At 40.8% G+C, this 21586-nt stretch overlaps 1 protein-coding gene and 1 long non-coding RNA gene across 18 annotated transcripts in view; one reads left to right on the top strand and one right to left on the bottom strand.

Annotated features, from left to right (window-relative positions):
• Positions 1 to 21586, top strand: part of DCAF5 (DDB1 and CUL4 associated factor 5) — a 101283-nt gene that overhangs the window by 32775 nt on the left and 46922 nt on the right. For 4 of the 17 annotated variants that reach the window (XM_015143947.3, XM_015143948.3, NM_001257649.1 and 1 more), the window contains 4 exon segments: positions 293 to 436; positions 3346 to 3382; positions 4599 to 4738; positions 6380 to 6509. In XM_015143947.3, coding sequence (XP_014999433.1) covers positions 325 to 436; positions 3346 to 3382; positions 4599 to 4738; positions 6380 to 6509 — 419 coding nt within the window. In that variant the 5' untranslated portion in view covers positions 293 to 324. 17 annotated transcript variants of the gene reach the window in all.
• On the bottom strand, positions 11926 to 15814 carry LOC144330337 (uncharacterized). Its single transcript, XR_013396404.1, has 3 exons — positions 14456 to 15814; positions 12500 to 12841; positions 11926 to 11958 (listed from the first exon to the last, which is right to left on the bottom strand). It is a non-coding gene; the product is annotated as an uncharacterized LOC144330337 (long non-coding RNA).

Here is a 21586-nt window from a genome sequence, read left to right as displayed (position 1 = left end):
AACTCTGGAAAGACAGGAACAGGGTGGCTTTAGGAGTCTCAATATCAGTGCTTATCCCTTTCATTTTCTATGTCTGCTTAAGATGCAGTTCCTGGGAGAAGATGAATGGCCTAGAGAACATGTACCTATTGATGGTGAAGTAGGGAGAGTTCTGGGTTTTTGTGCTCCATGTGAATCTTATGGAGTTGGGGAGGTGCAGTTTTGGAAAGGATGGGATTCGAGGCTGGCAAAACCATCTGTCAGCCTTGCGATGTCAGCTGTTATAACCACAGATTCTTACTTCCTTCTTAAGGAGGAGATGACCGCCGGGTTCTGCTATGGCACATGGAACAAGCCATCCACTCCAGGGTCAAGCCCATACAGCTGAAAGGAGAGCACCATTCCAACATTTTTTGCCTGGCTTTCAACAGTGGGAACACTAAAGTGTTCTCTGGAGGTAAAAAGGAAGATTCTACCTTGGGAACGTCACTGTGGTTGGGATTTTAGAGAAAAGAGTGTGAAAATAACTCCTTATTTTTCTTCCTGTATTTCATTGAGCTGTGGAATTACTGGTTTCTCATAGCTTGTCTTTTCTGCATTACAGCAGTCTATTAGGATAGTGTGTGTCTTTTCTCTCTCTTTTTTTTTCTTTTCTTCACCTGTCTTTTTCTTTATTTCTCTCTGGCAGAAAACTTTTCACATTGCCATCTGGTACACAGAAACACATACAGACACACACACACACACACACACACATATTTGAAACAATACTTAACCTTTCTATATGTGGCATACTCTGATTTTGTTTTTTATTCTATTCTATTTCATTTTTAAAGATTATGCTGGCCATAACTCAAATGGATGTCATAACCCACAGATGGCTTCTGTTTGAAAAGTGTTGTGTTAGGTACAATTGAAATGGCTGGTGCTCACACCAACCTCTTGGTGATGGCTTCCATCAGCCATACTCCTTCTCACCCCCGCATTTCTAGTTCTGACCTCTTTTCTAAGCTGCAGATTTTCCCACTGAATATCTACCTGTGTTCCAAAAGCAACTTAAATACAATAGATCTAAAACCAAGATCATTAGTCCTCCCTTGAGGGAAAATTTCTTCTTGTCTGCTGGATTTTCTTTCTCAGTTATTACCATTCACCCAATTATATAAGCTATTAAGTTTAAGAAATTGCTGACAATTAACCATTTTCAACTTAAAAAAGTAGCAGTTTCACATGGTTCATTCTACCTATGATCTTGGAGTCATCCTCAAACCTGTCTTTCTTACATTTCCACATCTAGTCTGTCACCAAATCCTGTCGGGTCTATCTTGAAAGCCTCTCATATTCATCCTTTAGTTTGGCCTGGATTTTTGCAATGGCTTTCTGTGATTTCTGTTACCACTGTCCATCCTCCTTTGAATTCATTTCATATACAAGTTTACTTTTAAAAATAAAGACTGGACCATGTGAACCATTGAGCCTACAGTGCCTAAAAAATAAAGTCTAAACCCCCATCTGTCTGGCCTGACCTCCCTTCCCTGAGTTATATACTCTAGCCCATCAAACTATTTGTCATTTGAAGACTGCACTGCACGGTACTATTTTGTCCTGTGCCTTTTGTTCATGGTGTTCTTCCACCTTAATTGTCCAGTCCCCACCAATTCCCCTAAGCCTTTCATTGGTAGGAGTTTTGAGTTATTTGAGTTTCTCTTCAAATATCTCCTTCTCCATGTGCTTTCACCCTGCTTATGAAGGAAATAATTGACCCCATAGCTAGATCATATTGCTACAAAGCAAACCCTCTTGTTGCTATTAGTTGTTTGTGCAATTGGACTGTGAGTTCTTAAGGACAGAGTAGAATCTTATTCTTTTTATATACCCAGGACCTAGCACTGTGCCTGATATCTAGAAGGCATTAGTATGGGTTTACTGATTTCATTGGCTTGCACCCACAATAGAATTTACAGCCAGGCCTTTGTTTAAGATGCCCTGGGCCATATCTTTACTGCTACTTTTGCTTTCTATTTAAGTGACTGTTGGTTGTGCATTTTAGCATAGAGTGGGGCTTTTTTTATGTTTTGTCTTTTTATATTCAGGTTTTAATTTTTTTGCTATACAAACCATTTGAAGGCAGGACTACACATATCATGAATATAATTTATATCCTTTGATAGAATAAGGAGAAATACAAGATTAAAACTTTCACATCATTTGGAATCACAATCATCAAGTTTTAATGCTGTGAAAGATGATGTGGCTAGGTATGGTGGCTCACACTTGTAATAATCCCAGCACTTTGAAAGGCCAAGGCAGGAAGACTGCTTGAATCCAGGAGTTTGAGACCAGCCTGGGCAACATAGTTAGACCCAAACATGTTAGATCTCTACAAAAAAAAAATTTTTTTTTTTTAATTAGCCAAGCATAGTGACACATGCCTGTAGTTCCAGCTACTAGGGAGGCTGAAGTGGGAAGATTGCTTGAGCACAGGAGGTCGAGACTGCAGTGAATCATGATTGCACCACTGCACTCCAGCCTGGGCAGCAGAGCAAGATCCTGTCTCAAAAGAAAGAAAAAAATTTTTAAAAGAGCATGAGGTTAGAAATATTAGCAAACATTTATTGGGGGCTTATTAAGCGCTCAGCCCTATTCTGAATGCTTTTACAGTTGTACTCTTACGCTCACAATTACTCTGTGATGTTATTATCACTATTCTGTAGGTTACAAAGCTGGGTCATAGAAATGTTAAAGATTTTATTGTGGGTCTCATAATTAGTGAGTGTTCTGCTGAAAAAAAAAAGCTAGTGAATTAATTTGCCAATGACCATTTAGTGTTTTCCTTGATGGCCACAGTTTTGTTTTGTGTTGTTTCCCCAACATTTTTTTTTTTTTTTTTTTTTTGAGACAGTCTCTCTCTCTTGCCCAGGCTGGAGTGCGATCATAGCTCACTGCAGCCTTGAACTCCTGGCCTCAAGCGATTTCCCCCACCTCAGCCTCCCTAGCAGCTGGGACTTCAAGGGTGTGCCACCACCTGGCTAATTTTTTTATTTTTATTTTCGTAGTGATAGGGTCTAGCTATGTTGCCCAGGCTGTAGCCACAGTTGTTTTTTTTACATCATCCACTGGATAATACATGTTGGGAACTGTTACTATGTTATACTTGGCTGCTATTATTTTAAAAAAATTCTCTGTAAGAGTGTCCTATCCTTCTTAAATGATTTCTATAAATCTTTTTTCTAGCTAACACTTCTAATTTGTATTAGCATTGGCTTTGTTCATATTTTTTCCCTGAAAACTTAATAATACTAAATTGTAATGTGGACAGGGACCACCTTGCAGGAATGATCAAATGTCTGCTTTTTTCTTTTGCAGGAAATGATGAGCAAGTTATCCTCCATGATGTTGAAAGGTAAATAGATTGGTGGTATGTGAAGGTGATTGACTTTGTTTTTCATATATGAAGAGGCAAATATTTCTTTAGACTAAAATTGGATTTTGTTTTTTGAAGAAAACAGTGTGAAACCAGCTGTTCTTTTCTAAAATACATTCCTACGATAGTTTGAAATAAAGTTTTGATTTAAAAAGGAAAAAGGGATTTGAAAGTTGGCATGAAAGTATACGTTTTAGATGAAAATTTAAAACAAGAGTTTAGAAGAGAAGGAACCATAATATTTAAGAACAGTAATAGCTAATATTGATTGAGTTCTTACTATGTGCCAGACACCATTGTAAATGCTTCGTACATATTAATTTGTTTAATCCTCACACTTATTTTCTAAGGAGATACTATTGTGATCTCCATTCTAGATGAGGAAACGGAGGCACAGACATGTTAGATAACAGAAGGTCAAGTGACGAGAACCTGAACTTAGGCTACCTGGCGTCAGAGCCATGCTCTTCATCAGATTGCTAGGAGACCCCTCTTCCACCCTGTTGGCATCAGACTTGGCTGCTCTAAAGCTTTCCCTTGCTCTTTGAAAATCAAGTACAGGCCGGGCGCTATGGCTCACGCCTGTAATCCCAGCACTTTGGGAGGCTGAGGCAGGCGGATCACAAGATCAGGAGATCGAGACAATCCTGGCTAACATGGTGAAACCCCGTCTCTACTAAAAATACAAAAAAAAAAAAAAAATTAGCCGGGTGTGGTGGCGGGCGCCTATAGTCCCAGGTACTTGGGAGGCTGAGGCAGAGAATGGCATGAACCTGGGAGGCGGAGCTTGCAGTAGGCCAAGATTGCGCCACTGCACTCCACATTGGGTGACAGAGCAAGACTCCATCTCAAAAAAAAAAAAAAAAAAGGAAAATCAAGTACGACCTCCAAATCTGTATACAAGCAGAAGAATTCTGTAATAAATGAAAATACTAAACTCAGCTATTGAGTCACTTTTAAATATGCTTATTTAACACAAAAATTATAAAATCTCTAAAAAGACTCCTTAATAGTACCTTTTCTTAAACCTGAAAGTTGACTACCTACCTTTCAGGAAATATAATATTTTTCAGGTTTAGCTGGGTTGACTTTCTCCTAGAAATGGAGAAGATGGCACCCTCGGTACTGAAGTGCTGGGACTCTGCACTATGCTTGTGTGTATGTGTGTGCCTCTGTCTTGCTCTCTATCTCCCAGCAGTGAGACATTGGACGTGTTTGCTCATGAAGATGCGGTATATGGCTTGTCTGTGAGCCCAGTGAATGACAACATTTTTGCCAGTTCCTCAGATGATGGCCGGGTTCTCATTTGGGACATCCGGGAATCTCCCCATGGAGGTAGGGTCACTATGCAAAAGACTGTTGGACTGTGTTGAGCAGTTTGGTGTCAGATTCATTGAAGATCCAATTTATGACCTCAGTATCTATGTGCAAGTGATGTCAAGGGAAAGGAAATGTGAAACACTCACATGGGGGCATAAGAGGTCTTTGGAGGCCTTATCCTCCACCTAAGTACTCAGGAGTGAGGCACCTTTGCCAGTCCTTCTCTACCCTCCTGTGGCTCTCCACAGACCCTTGTACCTTGCTGTTTAGTGCCCCAAGGAGCAGAAGTTGTGGTGCTGACATGTAACTATGCTTGATTATTTACAGAGAATGGGGGTGTTATGCGCTTTCCTGCATCCTAGTTTCAGGCTTGTTATTTTGTTGAACCACAGAATCTCAAATTACCTGTGTATAGGATCTTAAAATGATGGCAAGTAAACTCTATTTAAAGGGGATTGTCTGTGTGAGTGCCTCCTCTGAATGTGCCCTTTGACTCTGATGTGTAAAATGAAGAAGTTGCTTTGTTGACTTTCTCTGAAGTTCTTCAGGAAATGCATCTTCTCAGCTCATTTCCTACGGAGAGATTTCTGTAATTCTACCTGTCTTCAGAAGACCCCTTCCTCTAGTACCAGCCTTAGTGCCACTGCCATACTCACCCTGTCCTTTAGTGCAGATTGTAATGATCACAGCTGTGTACCTAAATTTACTATCCTGCCTGCTTTGTCTGGCAGGATCTGGGTCTTTTAATTTTTTTATATTCTAAACATTTTACATTCTGGGCCGTGCTCATTATTTAGGTTCAGGCTATAAGAGAAGCTTGTTTTTAGGGTTAGGTAGGTAAGGTAGCAGGAAGTAGCAGCTGTGGTCAAGTCACTGTGGGCTTGATAGGTGATATTCTCCTTAGTCTGAACTGCCTGATGGCAGAGATGACTGAGTGCTTTACCTGCTCAAAGACCTGTGAAGTACTGCATATGGAGGTCATAGACTGAGAAGTGCTTTCTTTGTATTACTCTAACAGGTCCCATAGGAGTATATCCTGCTAGGTAACTAAGTGGTTTCTTCTTCACTTGGAACCTGCTAATTTTTGTAAAATGATGCAGGGTTTCTAGGTGAAGTTGATTACAGACTGGCTAGATGTTAGGGAGCATTGTGAAGCAGAAGAGAAAAACCACACCATTATTTCACCATGTCTTAATTTTGTTGTGTTTTGTTTTATCTTCATCAAATCTGTGTGCAGTTTAAAAACCTTTAATTTCTAAAACTAATACAATTGGATTAAAAGCATAAGAATCCTACCAGTAATTGGTTGTGAATTTTTTCAGCTCCTGCGGAATTCAGTTTTACTTACTGTAAAATGGTTTGTTTTCCCATTTTTAGTAACCATTTCTGTTTTATCTCAAGATCTGATAGCTACTATATATATTTCTGGGTGTTATAGCTTAAAATGTTGTTAAATGTGTTTACCTGGCTATGTATAGGACTCATGGGGACCTCGTGAGTAGGGGTGACTGGTGAAATTATGTACTGTTTTGGGGCACCAGGTCATTGGAGTGGTTATTAAAGAGTGCTCCGACCTGCATTCACATTTCTGCTTATCTGCCTGCCAGTGGCCCAAAGGTACCTGGAATGAACTGGTTGTAATTTTTCTTTCCACAGAACCCTTCTGCCTGGCAAACTATCCATCAGCCTTTCATAGTGTCATGTTTAACCCTGTGGAGCCCAGGTTGTTGGCTACAGCCAATTCAAAGGAAGGAGTGGGACTCTGGGACATTCGCAAACCTCAGAGGTGAGTCCCCTTTATTCATAAGGTGTTAAAACTTTCCCCTGCCTCATTTCTCAGGTAATGTGACCAGCCAGTAAGTGTTGTAAGGACCTCTTTGGCAGTTATCTCTGCTGGGCGTTTCTTAAGATAAATAGTGTGTCTCAAGCCAGGAGAGCCTGTTTCCAAGGAATAGACAGTGAAAAATCCATACTCCTTGCTGAGGAGGAATCATAAACAGTAATCTGGACTGTAGACAGGGTCAGTTTTAGGCAATTATCTGAAGTAGTCAGAGCATCCCTTTAATATTGCCTTCTCTCTTCAGGCCCAGTGTTCCCCAGATGCATAGGAGCTCTTGGTGTGGGGTGGGTGGAGGGGAGGAGGTGGAGGTGGAGATTTGCCAAACTTGTTGCTGCTGAGCCAGAGGTTCTTAAGCCTAGGTTGGAGGGGATCCCTAACAGGGCTTAAAAAATACTGAACTGCCAAAATTATATGAAAATTATATATTTTATTTTCAAATAAGTGCATTTTCTGTTTATCAAAAGGACTAATGACCTTTATAGTGACAACAACAAAAGGTTGAGAGCCATTGCATTGTGGTGTTCACAACCTCATGTGTTCCTCCACATGGCACTATGAAAAGAGCATACTTAAGACAATCCTGAATGATGGCATGAATCACTAATAGGGGAATCTCAGGCATCATTAAAGGATGTGGGAATGGGGGTGAGTAGCAAGCTCTTTTATGTTCCTTAAGTCCCATGGGGGAGGGACTACTTTTTATGGCACCTGTACATAAAGCTGGCCATGCTTTATTTAAAAACTTCCATGCATTGCTAGCTAGCTCCTCTGGAAATTCTGCATAGATGTAATTTCCCACTTTGTAAAGCAGTGTTGCAAAAGAGTATCATGGAAACTAAGTGATGTTATAATTTATTTCATGGGCCTCAGATGAAAGGAATAGTTAAGTACAGAAGATTATCTTCCTTGATGATTTTTACTCCTAGCTGATTCTCTCCATGGGGCAGTAAGAGATGGTTGGAACTATTGTAGCAGATACGTGTAGCCTGGAGGGTTGTCCCTGGCATTGAGCAGGGCTCCCTAAGCTTCCTGAGGGCAGCAGAGATTTCTCCTGCCCCCTCTTGCATAGGCACCTGGCTCTTGCTTTTACAGTCTATTGAAATGTGTGTAGTGGCAGGACCCCTAATGTGCTTTTGCACTGTATACTTTAGGAGGCTTGCTGTCTGCCAAGAAGACAATTGCATTTAGCTGCAGTGTTCTCTACTACTTCAGGCTCTTTAGGAACAACTGTTGTACCTCACCCATATTACGAAAGGCAGGATTTGGACGAACTGTGCCAGCCTTCTCCCAACCTACTATCTCCCCTACTTAAAATTGCAGTGAATAGCTGGCAACTGGAGTAGGGCACTGAGCTATTCATCTCCAGTGGAAAGCTTGAGTAATTCATGGTGTCTGCAGTGTCTTGAGAGAGGAGGAGTGTGTGGATATTTTAATTCTCCCAATTCTCTCCCATTCTCTTCCACCAGTTTCTTACTGTGCATTATATGGGCCCTCCTCTGCTTTCCACTTGTCTCCTCACTAATAAATATAGTTTCTTTCTTGTTAAAAGAATTGTAAGTGATGATGATTATTTTATTTTTACAGTGACATTTATTGGTTTTGGGTTTTTATGCAGAAAAAAATAAAAACAAAATCATCTCCAGATTATCCCTAACACTTGTATGTTTTTAAAATGTTTGTCTGTCAGTACAGTTCTACTCCTTTCTAGTGTCTGTAGTCACTCCAGAGGTAACTACAGTAAACAGTTTATCTTTCCAGAACTTAATATAATATGTATACTACTATGCATATGCATCCTTTAAAAAATTCGAGACAGAAGGAAGCATGTAGTAATACTCACTGTTCTTGATTTCTTTTTTAAATTAACAATATGTTTTGGAGCCTTTTTTCATACCAATACTAACAGATCTAGCCCCTTCTTTTAATTCCTATATGGCATTCAATTTATATGATGTACCCAACAACCAGGAGGACTTCTTGTTTCCAGTTTTTGGTCATTATAAACAATGTTACATTTAACCTGGTTGTATGTCTATCTTGGCCTACTTTTGCAAAAATATCTGTATGGACTTGCTGCATCAAAGGATGCATGTTTTTAAATTTTTGATAAAAACTGTCAACTTGTAGCCCCACCACCAAAGGCTGCACTGACTTACAAATCTACCAGCTGTGTATGAGATTGCATGCGTCTCCAGACCTTCACCAACACTTGAACTACTGCTAGTATTATGGGGGAAAATGATACCTTGTTTTGAGTTCTTCAGTTATGGGTAAGGTTTTATAGTTTCTTTGATAACTTACAGTTTTCAGAGTCCATGTGGGAGAAAAGTTGCCTAGTAAGGCTAATTGGCAATCGTGACTAATTTCTTTTTGGAATAAAAGAAGGAGCATAGTGCCATGGGGACTAGGATGTTATTGCATTTATTTCAACTCTTCTAAGGTTCTACAAGGTTTTATGGGTGTCAGGCAGAAAAGGGGCATGAAATATCTTTGGAACTCTTCTTAACTTTGCATCCACTGGAGTTTGGGGATGAAATTACAGATCTTTTCTGTTAGAATTCCTCCAGTACAAGTTGGTTTGGGGGAAGAGAGCGCCCTTTTTCTTTTCCATGTAGGATTAGTTATGCTGAGTTGCAATAGATGATTTGTCTCTTGAGCACTACTGCCTAGAAACGCCAACCTAGATTTTGGGGCAACTCTGTATCTGTTGGGAGGACAAGCCTGGAACATGATAGAACTTTTTCAGGGATACTTCAAGTGTAGGGAGAGATTTTAAGGAATTTGTGAATCTCTTACAACTGCAGGTAAAATTGTGTGGCTTATGTATCTGAGTGAGCACACGTCATATTTTCTCTAGGGATGGTAGAAAGCTTTTACCAAGTTCTCATAGAGATCCTTGACTCCAAAAGGGTAAGATTGCTTGGTGTTCTCATTACCCTAGATTTTAAACCTGTTGTGGTTCCTTATCAGGATTTTAAATGACTTCTAGCTTGTAATTGCATGGGCATGTGGGTGAATCAGGGCCTGCTGTCCTAGAAACAGATAATCTCCTTGGAGCAGTGATGAGGGTCTCACCCTGAACACCTTCTCCTTCCTGGCTTAACCTATGTATTAGTCAACGTTTGAATGATTTCCCTGGCTTACCCCAAGCCTACACTATACCTCTCCACTTGGTAGCCTGAAGGTATAGGAGCAGAGTCACTTTTGTCCCACTGCTGCCCTGAAATAAGCTGATTAGAGGGCTGGCTGGCAGAAAAAAAAAGTCAGCTCTAAAGAAGACTTTAATTATAATATGATCTGACTTCCTCATTGTACAGATTAAGAATAAGAAACTAACCCAGCGAGGTAAGGGGAGGCAGAAGAGCTGCCTTTAGTATAGGAAGAATAGGCTCTGAAGCCATACCTCCTGGGTACAAATCCAGGTAGTACACCTTAATAGGCATGTGATCTTGAATAAGTTACTTCACCACTCGGTGTCTCATAATAATAACTAATAACTAACATTTATTAAGCATTACTTGCCCTCTGGGTATTGACCATCATATGAATAATTACCTTATTTAATCCTTACGATAACCCTATGAGGTAGCTTCTATTATTTTATGATAAGAAAATCAAGGCACAGAGAGGTGAAATAACTTGTATGTTATATTTGTGTGTGTGTGTGTGTGTGTGTATATCATCCTTCCCCTTTCCCCTGTTTTTCTTTTTCTTTTTTTAGTTTTTATTTTTAGAGACAGGATCTCACTGTGTTGCCCAGGCCTCAGGCTCCCAAGTAGCTGGGATTATAGGCATGAGCCACCACACCCAGTTCCCTCTCTTACTAAATCAGATAGGGTCCCTGTACATTCTAGTTTTCTTTCATCTATGCCTCCTTACAATAGAACTTTTTCAGAATTCCTCTCAAATTTTTCCAATACCGACCTGTCATATTCTGAAGTCTGAGTCCTTTAGACTTTCTGTCCCTGAAAGTTAAACCTTATTTCACTGTCTCATGGCCCAGAACCTGTTCAAACTTCTTACCTTTTATAACCCTGGAAATCTGCATATACTAGTTATTTTGCTGCAACACTTTAGATCAGAGGTTGTAAACTAGCTGCCTGTAGGCCAAATTCAACCCACAGAGATATTTTGGTCTACCTGATATGCTAGAATTTGAAAAATTATAAAGTAAAATTGCAGTTTCTTACATCTCTTGAAAAAGACGAAAGATGTGCTCTCGTTGGGCCTTTATTCTCATACGGCAAAAGTCAGCCAAAGCCTCTGTGATGTTCGTTCAGGGTCCCACCACATCTTGATGTCTTAATACCGGTGTGTCCCTCATTTACATCACTTGCCTGGCCCTGTAGACATTGGAGTTGGAAAGTTCTGCTTTAGGGATTTTAGTGGTGATGAGTGGGCACTGGGGAGGAGAGGCTTGAGTGTAAGTGACTGGATAAGAGAACATTTCACACTTGCAAGTGTACATTGCATGTTCTGTCAAGGTTTCATTTATTTCATTTAGATGATTTCTGCTGTTTTTTTCACAACCAACCTCCTTTCTTACTGCCAGTGTTGCATTTATATCTATCTTGGGCTGTTGCAGTGCCTCTGAACAGTTTTCAGAACTGAGATCCTCTAATGTCTAGAGAATTCAGGAAAAGCAAAAGTTTCCCCTGCTCTCACTCTGTCATCCTTTTCATTGCCTGTTTTAGCTGTCTGCTTACTCACCACCTCTCTCCCTTCTAATCTCTTTAGTTTCTGCCAGGAACTGTTAGTTCTATGATAGATAACAGTCTCTTGCTTTGACAAGGATAATAAAGAGAGTGGTTTTTTTTTCCCACTCAATAATAAAACTGGGGCAAGCCAAGAATCCCTATGAAGACTTGCCTTATAAGATGGTGTTTTCACTTGTGTAAATGACGCATCTGAAAATGGGCAATGAACGCAAGTTCCTACTATCAGAGAAGATTGCTCTTAGGTCCTCTCTGGGTTTGGGGACCTCTCAGTTAAACGTCTGTTTTTTGGGGCCTGTGACAATCCTACTTCTATAGAGACCACATTAAATGAAACTCTGCCTTCTGAACAAGCCAGACAATCTCTGCCACATTGCATTTGAGGGTTGCTCATACCATTATAGGAAAATAAAGCCCAGGGGCTTAATGTCAAAGACTGGAAAAGGCACTCATGTGCTGATGTATGTTGAAACTTCAATGAATGAGACTGCCCTGAATTTAGCCTCCTTCCTTTCAGAATGCAAGGCAATCAGGGTAGACAAAGATTTCTTAAATTTCTTAAAACCTCTGAAGCACTATGCATCAAAGAAAAAATTGACACATTGGATTTCATTAAAATTAAGAACTTTTGCTCGGCAGACACCCCCTTTTTTTTTTTTTTTTTGAGACAGAGTCTTGGTCTGTTGCCTAGGCTGGAGTGCAGTGGAATGATCATGGCTACAGCAGCGTTGACCTCCAAGGCTCAAGCAGTCTTCCTGCTTCAGCCTCCCAAGTAGCTGAGACCACAGGCTCATGCTATCATGCCTGGCTAATTTTAAAATGTTTTTGGTAGAGACAGGGTCTCTTTGTGTTACCCAGGCTGGTCTCGATCTCCTGGGTGCAAGCAATCCTCCTGTCTCATCCTACCAAAGTGCTAGCATTACAGGTGTGAGCCACCACACCTGGCCAAAGACACCATTAAGTAAGTAAAAAGGGCGGGGCGCAGTGGCTCACGCCTATAATCACAGTACTTTGGGAGGCCGAGGCAGGTGGATCACGAGGTCAGGAGTTTGAGACCAGCATGGCCAACATGGTGAAACCCTGTCTCTACTAAAAAAATGTATATGAAAATTAGTGGGGTGTGGTGTCGTGCACCTGTAATCCCAGCTACTCGGGAAGCTGAGGCAGGAGAATAGCTTGAACCCAGAAGGCGGAGGTTGCAGTGAGCTGAGGTCGCACCACTGCACTCCAGCCTGGTGACAGAGTGAGAGTCTGTCTCAAAAAAAAATAAAAATAAGTGAAAGCGTGAGCCAAGAACAGATCTGGAAAAAAAAAAAAGCATAATACATATATTGAGTAAGAATATCCAGAATTTATGAAGAAGTACAAATCAGTAAGTAAAAAACAAAAAAAAAATCAATTTAAAAAATGAGCAGAAATGTTGAACAGGTACTTTACCAAAGAAAATATCCAAATACCTAATAAACGTTTGAAAAGTACTGAACTTTATCACTCATGAGAGCAATGCAAATTAAAACTACAGTGAGTGTCAGTATACACCTAGAGTGTTTAAAATTAAAAAGACTTATAGTATCAGGTGTTAACAAGGGTATGGACCAACTGAAACACTCATACATTTTAGGTGAGTGTTCAGGAGAAAGCAAGCTTTTTATTAAGGAGTTCAGAGGACGGAACACTAGCATGAGTATTGTAAACCTACATATGGCAAAGATGGGTGAGTAGAAGACAGAAAGAAGGGAGTAGCTTAATAACTAGAAGGCATGCCCCCAACTAAAGCTAATCATTGTGACAAGCAAATCCCAGTGATCTCCAGCTTTTCTGTTGCAGTTTTCTATAATACCATCAAAATTTCTAGGTCCCCCTGACTCTTCTGTCTCTCTCTTTTGTCCCTTTAAGGCAGCTCTGTAAAGAGCCAGTGTACAACCATTAGGGAAACCTATTTGTCAGTATCTACTAAAACTAAACACCGTAACTCTATGACCTGGCAATCTCACTCTTAAGTATATCTAAGAGAAATGAGTACCTATTTCCACCAAAGACATGTGCAAGAACATTTACAGCTGCTTTATTTGTAATAGCCAAAAGCTAGGAACAACCTAAATATCCATCAAAAGAAAATGGAAAATGGTTAAATAAACTGTGGAATAGCCATACAATAGAATATTACACAAACATAAATAAACAACAAACTATAAATATACACATTGACATGGATGAATCTCACAGTCATAGTGTTGAATAAAAGAATTCAAATACAAAAGAATCTCTACTGTGTGATTCCATTTGCATATGCTCAAGAACAGGCAAGTTATGGAAGTCAGAATAGTGGTTACCTCTGGGTAAGGTATTGACTAAGGAAGGCATGAGGGAAACTTCTGGGGTTCTGTATCTTGATCTGGGTGGCAATTTCATGGTTGTATACCTATATACATTTTTACTGAGCAATGCCCTTAGAATTAGTGCACGTTACTGTATCATGTTGTATCTTTTTATTTATTTATTTATTTTTTTTTTTTTGAGATGGAGTCTTGCTCTGTCGCCCAGACTGGAGTGCAGTGGCGCAATCTCGACTCACTGCAAGCTCCGCCTCCTGGGTTCACACCATTCTCCTGCCTCAGCCTCCCAAGTAGCTGGGACTACAGGCGCCCACCACCTCGCCTGGCTAGTTTTTGTATTTTTAGCAGAGACGGGGTTTCACCATGTTAGCCAGGATGGTCTCGATCTCCTGACCTCGTGATCCACCCGCCTTGGCCTCCCAAAGTGCTGGGATTACAGGTGTGAGCCACCACTCCTGGCCAGTATTATGTTGTATCTTAAAATTTAAAAACAAAATCCAAGGCCACTATTGTCTTCAAATGGGTATTTATCTTCTTCCTTATGATTCCAGTGGCTGTGGCAATAACACTGGCTCTTTACAGAGCTGCCTTAAAGGGACAAAAGAGAGAGACAGAAGAGTCAGGGGGACCTAGAAATTTTGATGGTATTATAGAAAACTGCAACAGAAAAGCTGGAGATCACTGGGATTTGCTTGTCACAATGATTAGCTTTAGTCGGGGGCATGCCTTCTAGTTATTAAGCTACTCCCTTCTTTCTGTCTTCTACTCACCCATCTTTGCCATATGTAGGTTTACAATACTCATGCTAGTGTTCCGTCCTCTGAACTCCTTAATAAAAAGCTTGCTTTCTCCTGAGCACTGTATTCCTTTCTTAAACTTCTTTGTTTTTTATTAATGTCATCGTCTCTCTTATAATCATCCTGGCTGAAATCTCAAATCTGTTTGCCTCTTCTGTCTCTCCCTCCCTCTGCCATAAACATCTTTGCTCTGTGTTAGTGCTTGGCCACTCTTTTCATTCCTTAAACCCCTACCCCACTTCGGACCCATTTCACTCTCTCCATAAGGTTCTGACTTCACTGGCTCCTTAGCTTATGTCTCTTCTCCCTTTGCACCACCCCCCAAAACACATACACATAGAGGATACATTCTCCTTTTTTCTTGATTTTTCTTTATGTATTCATGTCATAGTTACCAAGATCAAATGGTGATCATCAGGGAAAACTTCCTTGCTAGATCTCCCTGTTACATACTCTTAAAAATGATTTTACTCACCATGTCCCCCAGCACCTGGCACTATTTTGGCACAGAGTGTATGTTGAATGAGTGTAGCTGTCCCTAACTTCTAGAGGAAAGGATCTCTCCATTCAGAATTTCTGTAATGTTTATGGACCTGTTAATCCCTGAGTATAATGATATGAATCCAAATGCTGTATTTCAGGAATAAATCCTTAGAGGAAGTTGTAAGATTTCTTGCTGGGCTTTGAATGTCACCATCAGTTATGTGGCAGAGAGCCAGGTGGTCTGGTGAAGTTGCTTTGTAGCTTTTAGGCCACAGGGTGGAGTTGTAGAATCAGTTTTGCCCGCTGGAGGACACCAGGTCGCTGGTTTCCTAACCCAGTGATTCTCAAACTTTAAGGGGCATCAGAATCACCTGAGGAGCTTGTCAAAGCACTCCTTCCCGGATCCCATACCTACAGACTGAATTGTTGGTCCGGGGTGGGATCTTTGATTCTGCCATTATTTAACATACACCCAAGGTGATTTAGCAATTTTGCTGATCTTACAAGATGGAAGCTGTGGTTAATCAGAGAGGTCCATGTTGAATTTGCTCAAGTTCACTCAGACCCCAGGTCTTTGGGGTTTAGGCCAGAGATTCCTTGTGTCCATTCTTTCTCACCAAACACAAATGTCTTTCATGACAAGAGACTTCACTTCAGACCAGAGCATCTGGGGGAATGCCTGGTAAATGGAGGGGAGCTCTGCAAACACGTATCGTTTCATATTCTTCCTTTCGTATTCCACAAGTCCAGTTATTCAGAAGTAGATGATATCAAAACCTAAATTAAATGGACTTTCTTATTTTATTTTTTAATTTAATTTAATTTTTTTTTTTTGAGACAAAGTCTTGCTTTGTTACCCAGGCTGGAATGCAGTGGTGTGATCTCGGCTCACTGCAGCTTCCACCTCTTGGGTTCAGGCAATTCCTCTGCCTCAGCCTCCCGAGTAGCTGGGACTGCAGGCATGTGCCACCATGCCTGGCTAATTTTTTTGTACTTTTAGTAGAGATGGGGTTTCACCATGCTGGCCAGGTTGGTCTTGAACTCCTGACTTCAAGTGATCCACCCATCTCAGCCTCCCAATGTGCTGGGATTACAGGTATGAGCCACTGCGCCTGGCCAACTTTCTTATTTTAAAATCATATGTTGACCTTTTCTTCTTAAAAATTTTTATGGTAAGGCTTTTTTTCAAATATATGTAAAAGTAGGCTGGGTGTGGTGACTCATGCCTGTAATCCCAGCAATTTGGGAGCCCCAGGCAAGAGGATTGCTTGAGGCTAGGAGTTCAAGACAAGCCTGGGTAACATACACCCTATCTCTACAAAAATATTTTTTTAAATTAGTCAGGTGGGGTAGTGGCAGAACCTGCAGTCCTAGATACTGGGGAGGCTGAGGCAGGGGGATCGCTTGAGCCCAGGAGGTTAAGGCTGTAGTGAGCCATGACTGCACCACTGCGCTCCATCCTATGTGACAGAATGAGACCCTATCACTAAAAATAAAATAAAAAATAAAAAAAAAAAACAGATAGGACTAGGCGCGATAGCTCACACCTGTAATCCCAGCACTTTGGGAGGCCAAGGCGGGTGGATCACCTGAGGTCAGGAGTTCGAGACCAGCCTGGCCAACATGGTGAAACCCTGTCTCTACTAGAAATACAAAATTAGCTGGGCATGGTGGTGGGCGCCTGTAATTCCAGCTACTCAGGAGGCTGAGGCAGGAGAATCACTTGAACCTGGGAGGCGGAGGTTGCAGTGAGCTGAGATCATGCCATTGCACTCCATCCTGGGCAAAAAGAACAAAACTCCGTCTCAAAAAAAGCAAAACAAAACAAAACAAAAAAACAGATAAAAGTAGAATAGTAAAAATAAGATTTACCTATTCTGGGTATTTCACACTATGTATAATTATTCAGGGTTCTCCGGAGGAACAGAACCAATAGGATATATGTATATATGAAAGGGAGTTCATTAGGGAGAATTGGCTCATACTAATGTTTCTGGATTATGCATAAAATACTTGTGTGTTTTTAATCTGTTTTCTATTCTGATCACTTAACTTTGCCATTTATTTATGGATACTTTGGAAGTGGGATGGTGGATCGGTAGAAAGAAATAAAACAGTGTAGTTTCAGACCTGACTTGGTGACTATGTCCAATGCTAACCAAGGGAAGCTTGTTTAGTATCTAGAAACCTACCAAAGGAGGGACATTATTTGCCCTCATTGAGAAGGTGGTAAGGGACACTAAGATTTTCAGAATCCTTTGAAAATTTTCATTTGATTTAATTAATATTTAATTAGTATTATATGGATTTAAAATAACGACTGAATTTCAAGTTTAGCATTTGTACCAGAATCCTATGGGTCAGTTTATTATGTGAAGTTTCCATTAAGAGGCTCTCTAAATTCCCTATTCTCATACTTTTCTCAAAGCTTTCTTCCATGGACCCTTTTTAAAAGAGGGAGTATATGTGAGAAGACATTTCCTTCTGATTATAGAAGAAGTTTATATTCATTGTAGAAAAACTTGGAAAATAAAATGAAAGCTATAAGGAAAATAAAAATGACCGAAGTTCTATAGTCTAGTTAATATATCTTCTTATTAATATCTGTATATCCATCAACATGTACAGTATATCACTACCTATTTTTGAACATAATTGTGTGGGACATATATTTAATACCTGCTGAATTCACTGGTCACTTTCTGAAATATGATAGATGAATCTACTTTCTTTTAACTTGTAATTGACTTCCTTTTAAAGCTTAATTATTAATTTTTTTAACTTCTTTTCTGCAAATATCAGAAACTTGGTTTTGTTTTGTTTTTTTTTTTAATGTTATTTTATTCTTTGAGACAGTGTCTTATTCTGCTACCCAGGCTGCAGTGCAGTGGCTCAGTTGATCCTCCCACCTCAGCCTCCTGAGTAGCTGGGACTACAGGCATGTGCCAGCATGCTCGGCTAATTTTTGTATGGTTTTTTTTGTAGAGATGGGGTTTCACTTTGTTGCCCAGGCTGGCCTCGAACCCCTGAGCTCAAGCAGTTATCTTGCTTGAGCCTCCCAAAGTGTTGGGATTACAGGCATGAGCCACCATGCCCAGCCAGGAACTGCTTTAAAGTCTAAGATATAATTAATATACTTGTTTACCTGTTAAATTATCTTGTTGGACCCTTACATGATTAGCACATGGATGAATTTAACTCACTTAAAGGATGTATGGTGGCATCATGGCTTCATGTGAGATGTAGAGACCTGGATGGTCATTGACAAATCACTGTGGACCACAGATCTGCACCTATGCGCCTATGTAGGAGGACTTTGACTCAGATGCTTTCCAAGCCTCCTGCTATTTATCTGATTTTATGCTGCTCTGCTGCTTGCCTCTCAAGATCAGGTTTCATGGGTAGACAAATGTCAAGAGCCATGTGAATCTCAATGGAGCCTGTTTTTACTTTGTTAGTGTGTGTGTGTGTGTGTGTGTGTGTATGTGTGTGTTTGTTTTGAGACAGAATCTCACTCTGTCGCCAGGCTGGAGTGCCGTGGTGCAATCTCTACTCACTGCAACCTCCGCCTCCCGGGTTCAAGTGATTCTTCTGCCTCAGCCTCCCAAGTAGCTGATACTACAGGTGCGCACCACCACACCCAGCTAATTTTTAAAATTTTTAGTAGAGACTGGGTTTCACCATGTTGGCCAGGATGATCTCGATCTCTTGACCTCATGATCTGTGTGCCTCGGCCTCCCAAAGTGCTGGGATTACAGGCATGAGCCACTGCGCCAGGCCTGTTAGTTTCGTTTTAAAAATGTTTTAAGTCAGTGTTTTTCAAACTGCTGCTTATGATCTATTACATTGTTCATTCAACAGCTGATTATCAAATGCCTATTGTCTGGCACTGTTTAAGCATGAGATACACAAAGAAAAGATATAAAAGCTAATCATCTAGTGGGAAAAGACAAACAGGAAACAAAATAAATATGTAAAAATACATGGTATATAAGATGGTGATTGATGCAGTAGAGGAAAATGAAGTGGATCAGGGAGGAAGCATTGGAGAAGTTGTATATCTGCATAAGGTGTCAGGAAAGGCCTAACTGAGGATACTTGAATAAAGAGCTAATGAATGAACCATGCTCAGACCTAGGGAGGAACATTCTAGGCTGCAGGATCTGTAAGTACTACAGCTCTGCAGCAGAAGCATGCCTGGCATGTTCTAGGAGCAGTTAAGAGGCACCATGTGGTTGAAGTTGAATAAGGTCCTAGGAGGTGGGGTCAGAGACATAAAGGATGAGGGTAGGGGTATTGTCTAGGGCCTTGCTGGCATTGTAAGGAATTTGGTTTTTACTCTAGTTTAAATGGGGAGCCACTGGAGGGTTTTCAGCAAAGGAATGATAGGATTAGATTCATGGTTCAGCATCTCCTCTGCCTGCTTTGTTAAGGATAAACTGAAGCATGGGCCAAAATGAAAGCAGAGACAAGCAGGAAGCTCTTTCAATAATCCAGTGGGTGGCCAGGCATGGTGGCTCATGCCTGAAATCCCAGCACTTTGGGAGACTGAGGCGGGCAGATCACTTGAGGTCAGTAGAGTTCAAGACCAGCTTGGTCAACATGGCAAAATGCTGTCTTTACTAAAAATACAAAAATTAGCTAGGCATGGTGGTGCCGCCTATAATCCCAGCTACTCGGGAGGCTGAGGCAGGACAGTCACTTGAACCTGGGAGGCAGAACTTGCAGTGAGCCAAGATTGCACCATTGCACTCCAGCCTGGGCGACAAAGTGAGACCCTGTCTCCAAAAATAATAATGATAATAATCCAGTGGGTGATGAAATCAATTTAGATGGTCACAAGTACTTCTTAAATAAAAGTACACAATAGAGGCCAGGCATGGTGGCTCACACCTGTAATCCCGGCACTTTGGGAGACCGAGGCAGGCAGATCACGAGGTCAGGAGATCGAGACCATCCTGACTAACACGGTGAAACCCCCTCTCTAATAAAAATACAAAACAATTAGCCGGGCGTGGTGGCCGGCACCTGTAGTCCCAGCTACTCGGGAGGCTGAGGCAGGAGAATGGCGTGAACCCAGGAGGTGGAGCTTGCAGTGAGCCGAGATCGCACCACTGCACTCCAGCCTGGGCGACAGAGTGAGACTCCGTCTCAAAAAAAAAAAAGAAAGTGCATTGCATATAGTAGCTGCTAAGTATTGTTTAATGAATTTATGCTAAATTATTGTGGGTGTAGGAGAATACAGTATAAAATGTACTTATTATGAAAGGTTACTATAAAAAATTTTTAAAGCTGTTGTTCTGAGGCATTCATATTATTGCCAACTAGAGGTGATTTTGGTTTTTGGACATGTTCTCAATGAGTGGCTCCTGTATGAAACAAGCTGTTTTCCTGTAATCGTGTCTCATCAGTCAGCAGGTGGAGGGAAGGAGTCTTTCCTTGACCTTTCTCTCTTCTCTTGTTTTCAATTGTTTTTATAAGAGTTCTTTTTAGAAAGTACCAAATCATAATTTTTGTTTTCAGACTCTCTTCTGCTTAGGAATTTTTTCCAGACTTTTCTTCTTTCCTCTTCAGCATTCCTGTAGCTTTGTGGCCTTGTCACCTAATACTCAGTGCACCCACCCCAACTTCTTGTCTTGCCATCACAGACTGTCCGTTTACCTGCATATCTTCCTACTCCCTCCTTCGGCACTGTTACTGTTGCTGTAGCAACTGCCATCTCAGTGTCCCTCCTTCCCCTTGCTTTTTTCCTTCTTGCCAACCACTGTTCATTGAACTCTTCCCAGTTTTATGCACTGTGAGGTCAGGGCTGATACTACGTAAGATGAAGATTAAATGGCTGTTTATGAAAATCGTTATTTCACCAGCTTTTGGGTAGAGAGGGGTTTTGAATAAACCAGGCCATCTGATAAATGACGAAATGTTGAGTCCCTTATTTTGTGGAAAGTCATGATAATAAATCTGTTATTATACTGCTTCTTAATTCACTTTGAGATCTTGGTTGGTTCTGTGGGGCTTTTGGAACCTGTGGGCCAAAAAAGTTGAAGCGTTCTGGGCTCTAGAACACTTCTTCTCTGGGCACGTTCCTGTTCTGGAAGATGATGATTAGAAACACTGCAAGGCCCGCCATCCATGTGTGCTTCTGAAAGGGCTGGATACGCCATTTGATTATATAAAGATTTCTTTACAGGAATTTAGTCAAGCTTTTCTGCCAACTTCAGTCAAATTTCTGGAGATTCAAAAAGTATACTGAATTCATCTATATATCAAGCCAGAGAAGCCTAGCAGTGAATCATGTTCTGGGGAAAATAAACGTGTTTATTCACAGATCGCAATGTGTCTTTCTTAGGCTGGTTGTCTGACAGTTCTGGGTCTCTCTAGAGAAGTTTCAGTCTTGGGACTGAGGAGTGCACTAGGAAAACAAAAGAGAAAGCCCAGGTTTTTCATCCCCCTTCCAACTCACATAAAATAAATGGTTAAGGGATTACTGGGGCTCTAAACATACTTGAATGCGACCAGTGTGGACTGTGACTCCCTGAACTTGCTCACTCTTTACCTAGTTCTAGTATCTTCTAGGATTTATCATATTCTATGGGTTGTGTTATAGGAAATACAAAACATCCCATATTCCTTATAGGTCATCCTGTCTTAAATCAAACTGGTGGGGAGAGACTTTCTCCCATAGAAAAGAC

The sequence above is a fragment of the Macaca mulatta genome, chromosome 7, assembly GCF_049350105.2.
Source record: "Macaca mulatta isolate MMU2019108-1 chromosome 7, T2T-MMU8v2.0, whole genome shotgun sequence".
In the NCBI taxonomy this organism is placed as follows: Eukaryota; Metazoa; Chordata; class Mammalia; order Primates; family Cercopithecidae; genus Macaca; species Macaca mulatta.
This window is presented reverse-complemented; position numbering and strand designations above follow the sequence as displayed.